Consider the following 13,411-nt stretch of genomic DNA (forward strand, 5'->3'; position numbering starts at 1 on the left):
AAAAAATAAGTTTTGCAGTTGGCATGTCTCACAGACTTGAACTTAATATAGCTGTTTTTAGGGTTATTGTGGCAACATTTTAAGTGTCGTTCGATTACTATGACTAATTAACATATAATCTTACAAGGTAGCAGTGACCAATATTTATTTTGGGTCAATAGCCATTTAAATCATGAATTTGGTCAAATTCTAGTTTGTCCATGAACTTTAAAATTGAAAACTAATCACAAAGTTTCAATTTCCTCAATTGTTTCATCCATGCACCAAATATCGTCTTTTAACGATATTAAAAACAATGTGTTCCATTAAAATAAGTTTTTTGTCTTTTATATGCTTATATTTTCACATTTCTCTTCTTATTTTATCGAAATATTGTCATTTTTAGTAACACAAAAAGATGTCACTTTGAACATGGATTGGACAATTGAGAAAAATTGAAATTTCGTAATTTAATATTTCAATTTCGAAATTCATGGGACAGAACAGAATTTGACCAAACTTAATTTTTAAAATTGCTATAATCCCTTTATTTTATTCATTCATCTCTGTGCTCGTAAGAAATGCACCAACATTAATGAAATTGAAGAAGTATTAGTTTCTCGATGACCATCTCTTCTAAGTTTTAAAGTTGTCAATTTACATAATTCCCTGAGCAGCATGATTCAATAATTTGTCATCGTGGCTTCACCTGCCAAATGAAACTTCTTCATGAACTAAAATAGAAAATTATTCTAAACTTTTATAAAGAAATGGAAAGTTTCCTACCTTTATGGCCATATATATATAGGGAGAAATGATATGCTACATACCTTATACCTTATGTGAGCTCCTTATATGAGCACTACTCTCGTTTGACACACATTTAGGGTTGTTCGTTTCGATTTATCTATTTAGTTTTACTCTAATACATTAAAAAATGTTATTACAATTTTTAATTTCACAAAACTCATAAAAATCAAAGCTCGATTTGCTCGATTTCTCAATAATTTCAAATAAATGAATAAAATAATAAATCAAGCTTTGATTTTTATGAATTTTGTGAAATTAAAAATTGCAATAACATTTTTTAATGTATTAGAATTAAGCTAAATAGATAAATCGAAACAAACGATACTAAACGTGTGTCAAACGAGAGTGGTGCTCATATAAGGAGCCCACATAAGGCATGTAGCATATCATTTCTCTATATATAGGTATCTATATATATATATATATAGGGATGTATTCAGGTCAGAACGCTAAGTATAAGTAAAACTCAAAACACTTGCAATCCATTGGATCTTATGATCTAACGGTTAGATTAATGTCACGTGTCATCTAATGATGTAGAATTTTAGACTAATAATGTAGCTCGAATAATAATGTAGCACTTTAGTTTAATAATGTACAGTTTTAGTCTTACAATGTACATTTCTAGTCTAATAATGTACATCGGCTAATAATGTAGATTTTTAGTATGATAATGTAACTAATCACAACCATCCAATCTAATGATCCAAGGGCTGTGATTAGTGCTGTGTTTTACACTAAGATGTTGTAAGGACCCTAACACACCCCTATATATATATATATATATATATATATATATATATATATTAAGATCAAGCTCAAGGTCACGAATCCGGTGTCTTTACCATTTTGCTTACTTTGAATCTCCACCTAATCTGGATTTAAAACTGTGTTATATTCACAAAAGCTAATCAAATGAGTCCATCGATTTGGAATAAATCTAATACGAGTTAGTTAATTTCTTTTATATATGTTGTAAATTTTGGTTATGATCCCAATTTTCCATACATTTTATCATGTATTTCAAGCTAAATTGATATCTCTAGCACCTTAACACACTTTTATGAAATATTAAAAATTTTAAATATTCTTATAAAACATTAATTGAACTTCTGTGTCTTCACGGCTAATAATTCATATTTAGTTTTTTTATTTATAAAATAATAAATTAATTAATTTTAGTTTAACTCTTTTCGTCTCCAATGCGTCTTTTTTTTTTATGGCTCATGCTTTAAGAAATGTGAAAATATATGAATTAAAAAAATTACGTGAGACTCATTTTTACTAATTTTATGATGAGATATAAGTAGAATGAGTTAACGGAATGTGATGTCCAGTAAAATGAGACAAGTAACAGGGGACATATCAGAATGAGAAATTTAATTGCGGACAAAGATGATATATATGGAGTAATTTTTTTAAAATTTTATTGTCCATAAATTTTAATTATATTTTATCAACCACTAAATTTTAATAATTATTGTATAATTATTTAATATATTTCTTTTACTAATTTTATTTTATTTTTATAATTATTTAAGTATATATGGATATTTGCTACAGTATTCTTACTCAATCATTTGTGAAACTGGTCCAATCGGTCAAGTTGTGGATCAGTAATTTCGTCGGTTGTGTTATCAATCTCAATTGACTAAAGTTTAATACCCATAACAACTTCTAGAAAGCTATATTCCAAACAAAAAACATAGCATTAGCACCAAGACAGGAAAAATCAACACAAATTGCCAAACAAGTCAATAAATATGAATTTCCAAACTTGATGGCCAAATCACATGACTTTTCCTTCTCCCTTGAGCCCCCTACCTCCATCTTGCCTAAATGTAATTAATCTGCCTAAGCTCTTTCATTCTGTGACTGAAATTCATCACAGTTTCCAAATTCAATAAACACAACTACACATAGAATATTTCCATAATCTTACTTCATAATTAAATCCCAGATGGAGAAAACTTTGAATCAAGAAGTAGAAGAAAAGGAAGAAGAAACATTTTACTCTCCCAATTGTATAGAGGAGAAAAATGAAGAGATGCAAAGCAATGGTGATGAGGAAAAAAAGAAGACTCATCAATTGAGAGAGTTAGCTGCAAAGCAAGATCCAGCTTGCAAGGTATGTAGTACAGCATGCTCCAAACACACACACACAGAGCATGAGATAATGAAAACTGGAAATTATGCAGGAAGTAGATGAAGCGACATTGAGAAGATTTCTTCGTGCTCGTGATCTTGACATCGGGAAGGCTTCCGCGATGCTGATCAAGTACATGGCATGGAGGCGAAAATTCGTCCCAAGGGGCTCGATTTCAGCATCTGAGGCTCCCAATCACATAGCACACAACAAGGTGTTTATGCAAGGCACGGATAAGAGAGGCTGTCCCGTTGCACTCGTTTTCGGTGCTAAGCATTTTCCCAGCAAAGGAACATATGAAGAACTCAAACGTTAGTACTATACTTACATATATATTCTATTTTTTGCAACAACAGTTTATGAATTACTGTATTATTTTAATTGTTTTTTCAGGTTATGCAGTTTATGCTTTGGATAAGATATGCTCGAGGTAATAATGAATCTAGTCATGCTACATATTTCTGACATTTAGAAATTTCTATGAGCATTTTCTAATTAAGTACTAATTTGGTTTGGGTTTTTTTATGCAAGAATTCCTTATGGGGAGGAGAAGTTCACAATAATTGTGGATCTTGAAGGATTTGGCTACTCCAACAGCGATGTTCGAGGGTACATTGCAGTTCTTTCCATTTTACAGGTGCGAGATAACAATCGTCATCAAAATAAGTTTAGATTGCATTGACGTCCCTACTAACTGTTTCAATCCGTATGTGATAGGATTATTACCCGGAAAGACTCAAGAAACTATTCTTTGTTCATGTATCGTATGTATTCATGACGGCATGGAAGATTGTGTACCCATTTGTTGACAAAAATACCAGAAAAAAGGTCAATTTCGGCTTCACATAAGCTTTGATTGGAATTATACTATGCTTCTTTTTTGAAGAAATATATCTGATATTTTAGTGCTATGCAGATCACATTTGTTGACAACAAGAAACTACAAAGTGCTCTGCTGGAAGAGATAGATGTAGATCAGCTTCCACAGATTTATGGAGGCAAACTGGAATTAATCCCAATTCATGATGCCTAAATCAAGAAAGGCATATATTTATTAGAATTGTGTAATTGGTATAGCATGCTACATATTTGTAATAGTAACTTGTAAAAGGGGTAAGATATTGATGACAGATAACATCATCCCACATTAAGGAATTGAATTCATCAATCTTGCATGACTAATATACAAAGTTTAAGACAGGAATGGAATTGGCACAAAATGTGTAGTGACCCAAAAAAACAAATCAAAGTAGCTCAACCACTTTGGCTGAAAGAGAGATTGTGTGATTAGATAAAGAATGTCACTATTATTGTGTGAAAGAGGTAAAAGAATGATAACATTTAGCGAGGATTGTATGATAGGCCTACCTAACGAACCAACTCAGTGTTGGTCACGGCAAATGAGTTGGATACCTCAACAAAACACCACCCCAACTGACTGAGCCATCTGTCAGTTGCTTGACCACAGACACCACCTCATCAACCTTCACACGAATCTGCTGCTTGCTATCTCTCTCTCGAACAGTCACAGAGGACGTAGAATCAACTGTAATGGCAAAAGGAACTCCAAGCTCATCGGTCCTAGCATATCTCTTTCCTATAGAGGTCCCTGCATATTTTAGGTTCGCTGTAATTAGGGTTTATTGATCAACTATGGATAATGGAGTGTGCACAATCTTCAAGATAAAGATAACTCTCCACAAGAGAGTACCTGTTACATCAATCTTGTACGAAATTCCAGAAGCCGTCAGTGACTTGGCAATCTGCTTAGCAACCTCCTCATATTCTTGGTTCTGAACGAGGGGAAACACTGTGCATTTGATGGGAGCTACCAGTGGAGAGAAACGGAAGACGTTCACTTGCTCATCACCGCATTTACTAGGCCTCGTGTAAAAAGAGTGCTCATAAAGACAGTATATGATCCTTCCAATTCCAAATGATGGCTCGATGACCGATGGTGTGAAAACCCTTTGATGTTCCTTTCTCTTCTCTTTGGAAATGGACACCATACTATTCTTTATAGTGACAACTTTGTTAAGAGCGCAAACACGGAAGGTGGCCTCTCCCTTATCTTCCAAACTCGCTTTCATCTTCAATGCTTCTTTCTCGCCCATCACCTGATTTCAAGTTGAATCAGTTTTTGCAGAAGTGGTAAATCATGAGTAAAAAGATAAAGCAAACATAAATGTGATGCCTCATTGAGTAAATAAATAATGTTGAAACATGAGATAATACTACATATATAACAGAATACCTCTAATGCTTCCACCACCATCTTATGATCACCTTTGAAAGCAAGACCGAGCTCCTTTTTAACTGGAACTATGGTAAGTTTCTGAAGAAGATGAAAAAGTATCAGAAAGAAAGCTTGAAAAACAAACATATGTTTCTGAAGATAGGGCAAATCAATGCAATTTCTCCCAGTTATGAAGTTATGATAGTGAAATATGAAATGCCTGACACCCTCCGATTATAGAAAAAGACGGGCCTTTTGACACTTTAATCATGATCTCTATAAGAATGTGTGGTGTAGAGTGAACTAAGAGCGAAGACAGACCTCGACTTCTCTAGGCTGTTCATACTTTTCGTATGCCACCAAAGGTACACTGCTTCGATCCTGCAAAAGTAGAACTATAAACATCATATCTCTCTGTAGCATAAAGAGAAATATTTCTGCCTCTCACAATTATCACTTGACGAAATGCAAATGTTTTCTTCTAGAAATTGCTTGAGAAACGCTCTCTCACACAAGACATATCTGCCCCCAATAAATAGCACAGGCACAAAGAAGATTAGTAAATGAGGCGAACACTTACCGCATGAGCCTGCAGATCATATGCTGATCTATCGGCAATTCCAACACACTCGACCCAACCATAAGAGCTTTCTATTTCAGCATCCCAACAGTCTACGGAATAGTGTGCCATCTCATTTCCCAGATGCTGGCGGAAATGCAGACGATCTTTTGCAATTCCAAGTTGAGTTAAAAATAAGTATACTCTCCCTATATAATAACCAAGTGTTTCATTATCAATGATCCCCTGAGACACGGAAAGCACACTGGTGATATTAGGAGTGAGAGAGAGAGAGAGAGAGAGTCTCAGCAAGAAGATATAGAAACCTGAGAAACTGCTTCGCCAATAGTCAACCTTCTTGTTGGTTGTCCAGACATCTGGTCTTCTCTTGGGAATATAAATAATTCCAAGTCTGAAACCTCGGAAAATTTAGGAAAGGACTTGTCTTTAGGATCCACAAAATGTTCAATCTCAGCAAGCGTAAATTCACGGACCCTTAAAAGGCCTTGCCTTGGAGAGATCTGCAAAGTTCACATGTTGGTATATGCTGAATCGTATTAAAAGCAACTAAGAAAAAGAAGAGAAACTAAGACGGAAAAAAGGAATAGCTATCCATATAATTAGAAATAGTCGCAAGACTTTCTTTGTCTTTTTGGACATAAAATTGTATATTGGACTTTGTGGGTCGTGTGTTGTGCACTAATAGTAAGATTGCATACTAGACCTCATTTCTGAAAGCTTGACCAATCTGTGCAGCTGCAAAAGGAAGCTTGTTGCCATTATAGTAGTATAAGTCCTTAAAGTTCACAAATATACCTTGAGCCGTCTCCGGACGCATGTATCTGCAGCAAATTCGACTAGCTAAGTTAATCGAAGAGTGTGCATATCCATTTTGTATGTTTACGTATTGGTGGAAAATAAAAATCAGACTTGTAGATTCTCACCCAGAGCTGGATCCAGATGGCCCAATTGATGTCTGAAACATAAGATTGAAAGGATACGGGTTTGAGAGAGAGTTTTTAGTATCTGGAGCAGTAATGCGGTACTCCTTAATCTTCGCACAGATCTCCTCTGCAGAGAAATCATCCAAAACAGCGAGAATGTGTCTCAGTTCAGCTGCCTCCTCAGCGCTAAGTTCATGGTCTTTCTCTAGCTTGTCTTTGCAGAAATCCTTGAGCAAATGATCTGCTCGGTGACAGGCTCCTGTCTTTTCATCTTTGACCATAAGGTCAGTGAACTTATCGACATGACCGGATGCCTCCAGTACAATGCCTGGCGTGACACATGGGCAATCAACTTCTAACATCTTCTCTTCAAGTACAAAATGCTGTGAAATTCAAATAGTTATGAACAAAAACATCATTTATATTTTTTGTTTGTGAACAAATAACGTGACAGAATTAAGTGAACTCAGAGATGAATTGCAGTTTGCAAGTAAGAGTTTTACTATGTCAGGGAAGAACGAAATTTCAAAGAGTGTATATCCATGAAATCTAGTATTCTGTTTCAAATACAAAGACGTAAAGCGTGGAAATAGAAAACCTTAATATACAAATGCAACCAGTAATCTAACAAACATACAAAAAGTTAATACCAAAGAATCTCATTATATCTCGATTTTTCACCGTCAGTCCTTGCAGTCATCATATACACGGTTAACATCTTTTAGTCAATAAAATAACTACTGTAGGAAATGATTTATCTCAACTGAAGTGAAATCCTAATCAACATTGCAAAGGAATTGGTTGTAACATCTCCATTGTCCATACTAAACCAACATAAAATGACAATCACGTGGTCATGGAAGGAAAACTGAAACAATCTTAAACCATCAAATCAAACCATATCAAACTTCCTATCCTTCGACTATGACACAAACCAAAGTATATGGAAAAATGGGAAGTGTGCTAACCTGGCGCCAAAAGGCAAGGATGTTGGCCTTGACAGCGCAACCAGGTGGGCCATAATCGTAAAGTCCAGCAACACCACCGTAGATTTTGAAGGAAGGGATATAAAACAAACGGCGCTCTAGTGTGTTAACAACAGCTTGCCTGAATGCCTCTCGGTTCTGGGATTCTTGCACGGCATTTTAGATTTTCAGCATACAATAATAAGAATAAGATCTGAATCCACCAGTTTCCATCAAGAAAGATAGTAGTTCTTCACAAGAATAGGATTATACCGAGTTATGCAATCATTATTCAAATTCTAACCAAACTAAGACAGACATATCAACCTCAAAACATAACAGCTGAAGTCGCAGAGGATTACTAATTAATCATGTAATTCATGATAAATCAACATCGCATTTGACAAGCTATAAAAATTGAGTCTTGATCAGCAAAACAGTCTCCTTTTTCCCATACTCCACTAGAAAGTGTACATAAGCAAGAAAAGGGCTAAATCATTCCCAAAACTACAATTAACCTTAAACCCCACCAAAAATTACAAATTGAGTAAAATGGGAGGCAAATAACCTGTTCTAGAACAGGGGGGTTGAGGTGAAAACACGGTTGAATAAGCCTTGGAGGTGAAACAAACAGCACCACTCCGACCAGATGGCGGCCACAGACAAAATGCTCTCCTCTTCAAGACTTCCATTAACGACGGATTTTCACAACACTTTGCACTAGCATAGCAGGGGTCGAAGCTGATTTTTTTTTCTGCTGTATCACTGAATTTTATTTTTGGCAAGGAGAAAGTTTTAGTTTTTGGCCCAAAATATTTATATTTCCGCATGTGCAAAATTACAAATACAATTAATTTTACCCTACAAAAATTGAAAATAATAGAAGCAAATGAAAATCGACTAATAAAGTGGTTTCTGTTTATTTTATTTTTATTTGTACATTATATTGTAAAATAACACAATAGATAGATCTGTCTTAATTTTTGTTGATTCCGGGAGAGGATGTACATAGTATAATTTCCCGAACAAATACCAGATGTATTTGCAATCGTTCTTTGTTTATTACTTATAGGGGGTTGTGATCTATGAAAAACTAAATATGGAGTAATACAATACGGAGAGCATATTTAAGTTATTGTTAGTTTATTTTTAGGTCATTTTGATCTAAAAATGACATTAAACCGGAATTTTGTTAAATGAGACTGATTAACAATAACCTTTCATATTTTTGATTAATTATTGACCATTCGATTGTCTAATCCTAAGACCACAATTTGAGCTCATTTATATACTAAGATGCACTTTTGTTTTGATCATTTTCCTTACTAGTATCCTAACTTACTAATCGAGTGCCAACTTATGTTATTATATACTCATTGTGGACGGAGGCTATTATTTCAAGCACCCTTCAGAAAATTTTATGCAATCGGAAACCATCTAATTCATGAGATGCCAACTTAAAAACACTACAACAGAAACAAATTTTGATCGTACAAGTCTTTGCAGCAAACAAACCATCAACAATGTCTTGAAGAGTAGAGTTTGAATAACATAACATGGTCGTACAACATCTCGATATGAGTATATAAAACAAAATTGACAAGAAGTCATCAAGTAATTCTTAGCGACAAGTCAGCCTAGATGTAAATAAATTCAAATTTTAGTGAAGATAATTTTACCAACTCCGTATTGTATTGTGAGACGACGGAGGCTCGACTCAGGATGAATGAGTTGGGTATTTCCACAATACATCCGGCCATGTGCTCACACCATCAGTTACCTCTTTCATCAGAGATGCCACCTTATCCACATCCACACGAATTTGCTGCTTGCTATCTCTTTCACGCACCGTCACTGAGGTTGTAGAATCAACTGTGATGGCAAAAGGAACTCCGAGTTCATCAGTCCTTGCATATCTCTTTCCTATCGAGGTACCTGCAAAGTAAAGCTTACATGAATAGCTGGAACTACATGTCAAATTAAGCTCCCAAGATGTGTATGATTTTTAGATAATAAAGCCAATTAAGTTAATAAAGGACTAGGGAACTGCGCTAGCTTGAATGACATTTGGTTCAAATTGATAGAACCAACATAAGCCCAAGGTACCTATCAAGTACAGACTAGAAGCCTGAGTTCATAATGGGAGTAAATCACAGAGTAAGCCAATGGTCAAACTAAACTGTGCACCTCCTATAGGTTTACAAAAAAAAATTGCTGAAACAGATAGAAAGAATAAGAGAAATAAAAAACGAGAGAGAAAAGGCATACACACAGATTGGTATAACCGTACATAAGCATGTTTAACGTATAAACAGATTTATGGTAAATGTCATATGCCAAGGTGTTACCTGTTATATCAATCTTGTAAGAAATCCCAACAGCAGTCAATGACCTGGCAATGCTTTTGGCAACTTCCTCGTATTGTTGGTTTTGGACAAGGGGAAATACTGTACATTTGATTGGAGCTACCAATGGAGGGAAACGGAAGACATTCAACAGTTCATCCCCATCTTTACTAGCTCTCGTGTAAAAAGAATGCTCATAGAGACAGTATATGATTCTCCCAATGCCAAAAGAAGGTTCAATCACAGACGGTGTGAAAGTCCTCTGGTGTTCCTTTTTAATTTCTTTGGAGATAGACACCATGTTCTTCTTTATAGTCACAACTTTGTCAAGAGTACAAACACGGAACTCAGCCTCTAATTTTTCTTCCAAAGTTGCTTTCAACTCCATAGCCTCCTTTTCTTCCATAGACTAATCAGAAGTAGCAAAATGAGAAAATCTTTACAAAATCTCATAAACAAGAGTAATATAGTACACCATATGGACTTCTAGTAGTAACTTCGAAAGGGAATGTAAAGCATGATAACAAAAAGAATGAAGTACTGCATACCAGTAATGCTTCAACTACCATCTTTTGGTTTCCCTTGAAAGCAAGACCCAGGTCCTTCTTGATAGGTGTTATGACAAGTTTCTGCAGAATAAAGCAAAGACGTCAGAAAGCAAGATGAAAAAACCACTATAAAGGACATAGTCAGACAGTCAAAGAGACGAAACTGAGGAGAAAGGTCGGCAAGGTCAAGATATCATGTTATGAGTGTAACAGAAAGTGTAAGGATAAATCTCTCCTCAGACTCTAAAAGAGCATTTATATATATTGCATGCTAAATCAACATACTAGAATCCTGATTTCAGTAATATGGGGTATGCTCAGAGTGATGTAACAAACTAGGGAAGGAGCTAAGGAAAGACGGAGTAGAGACCTCCACTTCTTTAGGTTCAGCATACTTCTCATGTGCCACTAGTTCTACACCGCTTTTATCCTGCAAAAACATAGGTTGAGCACTTAGATATCACAAGATTTAAAATTAAAAAATACAATGTAGATGAGCAAACTTGATGAACTCGTACCGTGTGAGCATGTAAATCATATGCTGATCTGTCGGCAATACCAACACACTCAATCCACCCATATGAGCATTCAATTTCAGCATCCCAACAATCGGCAGCATAATGTGCCATCTCATTTGCCAGATGTTGGCGAAACCGTAGGCGGTCTTTATCGATTCCAAGTAAGGTGAGGAACAAGTACACTCTTCCAATAAAATAGCCGAGAGTTTCATTATTGACAATACCCTGAGCATACAGGATGTGATAAGTTGATGTTAGCAAAGAGAAAATTATATGCCACAGTAGAGATTAAAAAGCAAAATGAGTGCCATGGACCTGAGAAACTGCTTCACCAATTACTATTCTCCTAGCTTGCCGTCCAGACACCTGGTCTTCTCTTGGGAACATTAAAAATTCCAACTTGGATACTTCAGCAAATTTAGGGTGCGACTTGTCATCAGGATCCACGAAGTGCTCAATCTCAGCCAGTGTAAATTCACGAACCCTTAAGAGACCTTGTCGCGGAGAAATCTGCAGACCATGAGTAAATGTCAAGCATTAATGTCATGCAGTGACAGTGACACAGATACAAAAGATCTCATGTGTCTGCAGCTATGCTGGCACAAATATAGGTTAACATAAAAAAATACTTAGTAAATAGGATTTTCAAAATGTGCATGCTCAATAGAGCTCCAATAAAACAAAATTTAACAGAGCAAAAAAGCCCAAAGCTACTTATAATCTGTTCTGTCCTTCCTGCTGGACATTTCTTAAAATACCTAAGCGCCAGTTTAAGTGATGCCATTTTTAAAAGTAGATCCATTGTTAGAATGCTTCAAGAACTTGTACTCAATAATCCCAAAAGGTGGTAAGCATGCTGCCAGCCTGCCACACAGACCCAGCCAACTAGACAAATATGTGCTAATGCTAAATAACATCAAACTATGTATAAAGTGTTGGATTAGGTGGGACATGTTAAATTTTAACAGGCATTTCTCTGAGATGTGCTGCAGTGACTGCACTCTTTAATTACCAGATACATATACAATCACCTAATATCATGTTTATCATTTTACAGGAAGCAACAGAGCCTATCTGAAAATAATTCAGAAAATGTACAAACCTCATTCCTAAAAGCTTGACCAATTTGTGCCGCTGCAAACGGAAGCTTGTTGCCATTGTAGTAATATAAGTCCTTAAAGTTCACAAAAATACCTTGGGCTGTTTCAGGACGCATGTACCTGTATCAACCTGAGCATTAAAACACCGAAGCAAAAAAGGAAACAACCAAGAAATCGTGTTTCCACTGCCTAAAGAACTTTTAGGCTTGAAAAGGTAAATATATTGGATTCTCACCCAGTGCTTGCCCCAGATGGCCCAATTGATGTCTGAAACATTAGGTTAAAAGGATAGGGGTCCGAGAGACTGTTTTTCGTATCTGGAGCAGTGATTCCATATTCTTTGATCTTTGCACCAAGTTCTTCAGAAGAGAGGTCATCCAGCATGGCAAGTACATGCTTCAGCTCAGCTGCCTTCTCTTCGCTCAGCTTCGGATCTTTCTCAAGCTTTTCTTTGCAATAGTCCTTGAGCAAATGATCTGCCCGGTAACAAGTTCCAGTCTTTTCATCTTTGACCATAAGGTCAGTGAACTTGTCAACATGGCCAGACGCCTTCAGCACAACCTCCGGGGTAACACACGGGCAATCAACTTCCAACATGTTCTCTTCCAGAACAAAGTGCTGAAACATCAAAACAAGTTCAATCAAGTAAAATCAAGGAAGCATAGTGCAGTTATAAAATAGACTAATTGGAAATAAATAACGCATACCGATAACTAAATTAAAAGGAAACAATTCGAGCAACTATAAAAAAACAGAGATTCCAAAATCCAAAATCCAAAATAGACTAAGGGAAGGAAATTCTGCCGACCTGACGCCAGAAGGCAAGGACGTTGGCCTTGACGGCGCAACCAGGTGGACCATAATCGTAAAGTCCGGCGACGCCGCGGTAGATCTTGAAGGAAGGGATGAAGAAGAGGCGGCGTTCGAGCGCGTTGAGAACGAGGTGCCGGAATGCCTCCCGCTGCGCAGCGTCCATTTTCTGAGTGAGTGAAGAAGGTTTTGGGTTGAAGCCTTGAAGGCAGGAACCCCCAATTTCACAAATATATACTCCTTCAAATTGCGATGTAGCCCCTATAGTTTGATAAATTACTACTTTAGTCCTGAACTTAGCTCGACTTCTTTCTACAAATTTACTGATTGGATTTTTTTTCACTCAAAATTTATATCATACTCTTTTTTTGACAAAAATTATGCAGTGATTTTCTCGACTAAAACAATTAATCTACTCCTATAAAACATAAATATCATAGTAACTTCAACA

At 36.0% G+C, this 13,411-nt stretch overlaps 3 protein-coding genes across 4 annotated transcripts; 1 reads left to right on the forward strand and 2 right to left on the reverse strand.

The window, feature by feature from the left end:
• Window positions 1-2,567: 2,567 nt before the first annotated feature.
• On the forward strand, window positions 2,568-4,103 carry LOC125188978 (uncharacterized). The gene is made up of 6 exons (XM_048086116.2): window positions 2,568-2,917; window positions 2,988-3,246; window positions 3,329-3,365; window positions 3,467-3,572; window positions 3,653-3,763; window positions 3,852-4,103. Exons 1-6 carry the CDS (start codon window positions 2,750-2,752, stop codon window positions 3,966-3,968), a joined length of 798 nt encoding a protein of 265 aa, XP_047942073.1. The 5' UTR covers window positions 2,568-2,749; the 3' UTR covers window positions 3,969-4,103.
• Window positions 4,050-8,431, reverse strand: LOC125188976 (glycine--tRNA ligase, mitochondrial 1-like). Of its 2 annotated transcripts, none has more exons than XM_048086113.2 (10): window positions 8,208-8,431; window positions 7,643-7,798; window positions 6,675-7,057; window positions 6,455-6,572; window positions 6,057-6,251; window positions 5,752-5,976; window positions 5,493-5,552; window positions 5,190-5,270; window positions 4,647-5,052; window positions 4,050-4,544 (listed from the first exon to the last, which is right to left on the reverse strand). In XM_048086113.2, the coding sequence occupies exons 3-10, from the start codon at window positions 7,034-7,036 to the stop codon at window positions 4,327-4,329; spliced, it is 1,665 nt and encodes a 554-aa protein (XP_047942070.1). In that variant the 5' UTR covers window positions 7,037-7,057; window positions 7,643-7,798; window positions 8,208-8,431; the 3' UTR covers window positions 4,050-4,326. The 2 variants fall into 2 exon arrangements, with proteins under 2 accessions (XP_047942070.1, XP_047942068.1); XM_048086111.2 differs by having other exon boundaries at window positions 7,643-7,806.
• A 707-nt stretch (window positions 8,432-9,138) lies between these two features.
• LOC125187973 (glycine--tRNA ligase, mitochondrial 1-like) lies at window positions 9,139-13,169 on the reverse strand. The gene is made up of 9 exons (XM_048084676.2): window positions 12,959-13,169; window positions 12,386-12,768; window positions 12,153-12,270; window positions 11,366-11,560; window positions 11,051-11,275; window positions 10,903-10,962; window positions 10,533-10,613; window positions 9,988-10,393; window positions 9,139-9,574 (listed from the first exon to the last, which is right to left on the reverse strand). The coding sequence occupies exons 1-9, from the start codon at window positions 13,124-13,126 to the stop codon at window positions 9,357-9,359; spliced, it is 1,854 nt and encodes a 617-aa protein (XP_047940633.1). The 5' UTR covers window positions 13,127-13,169; the 3' UTR covers window positions 9,139-9,356.
• Window positions 13,170-13,411: the final 242 nt, after the last annotated feature.

Source organism: Salvia hispanica, chromosome 5, assembly GCF_029641045.1.
Source record: "Salvia hispanica isolate PSC_SH4W2 chromosome 5, Shi_PSC_v1, whole genome shotgun sequence".
NCBI classification, from domain to species: Eukaryota; Viridiplantae; Streptophyta; class Magnoliopsida; order Lamiales; family Lamiaceae; genus Salvia; species Salvia hispanica.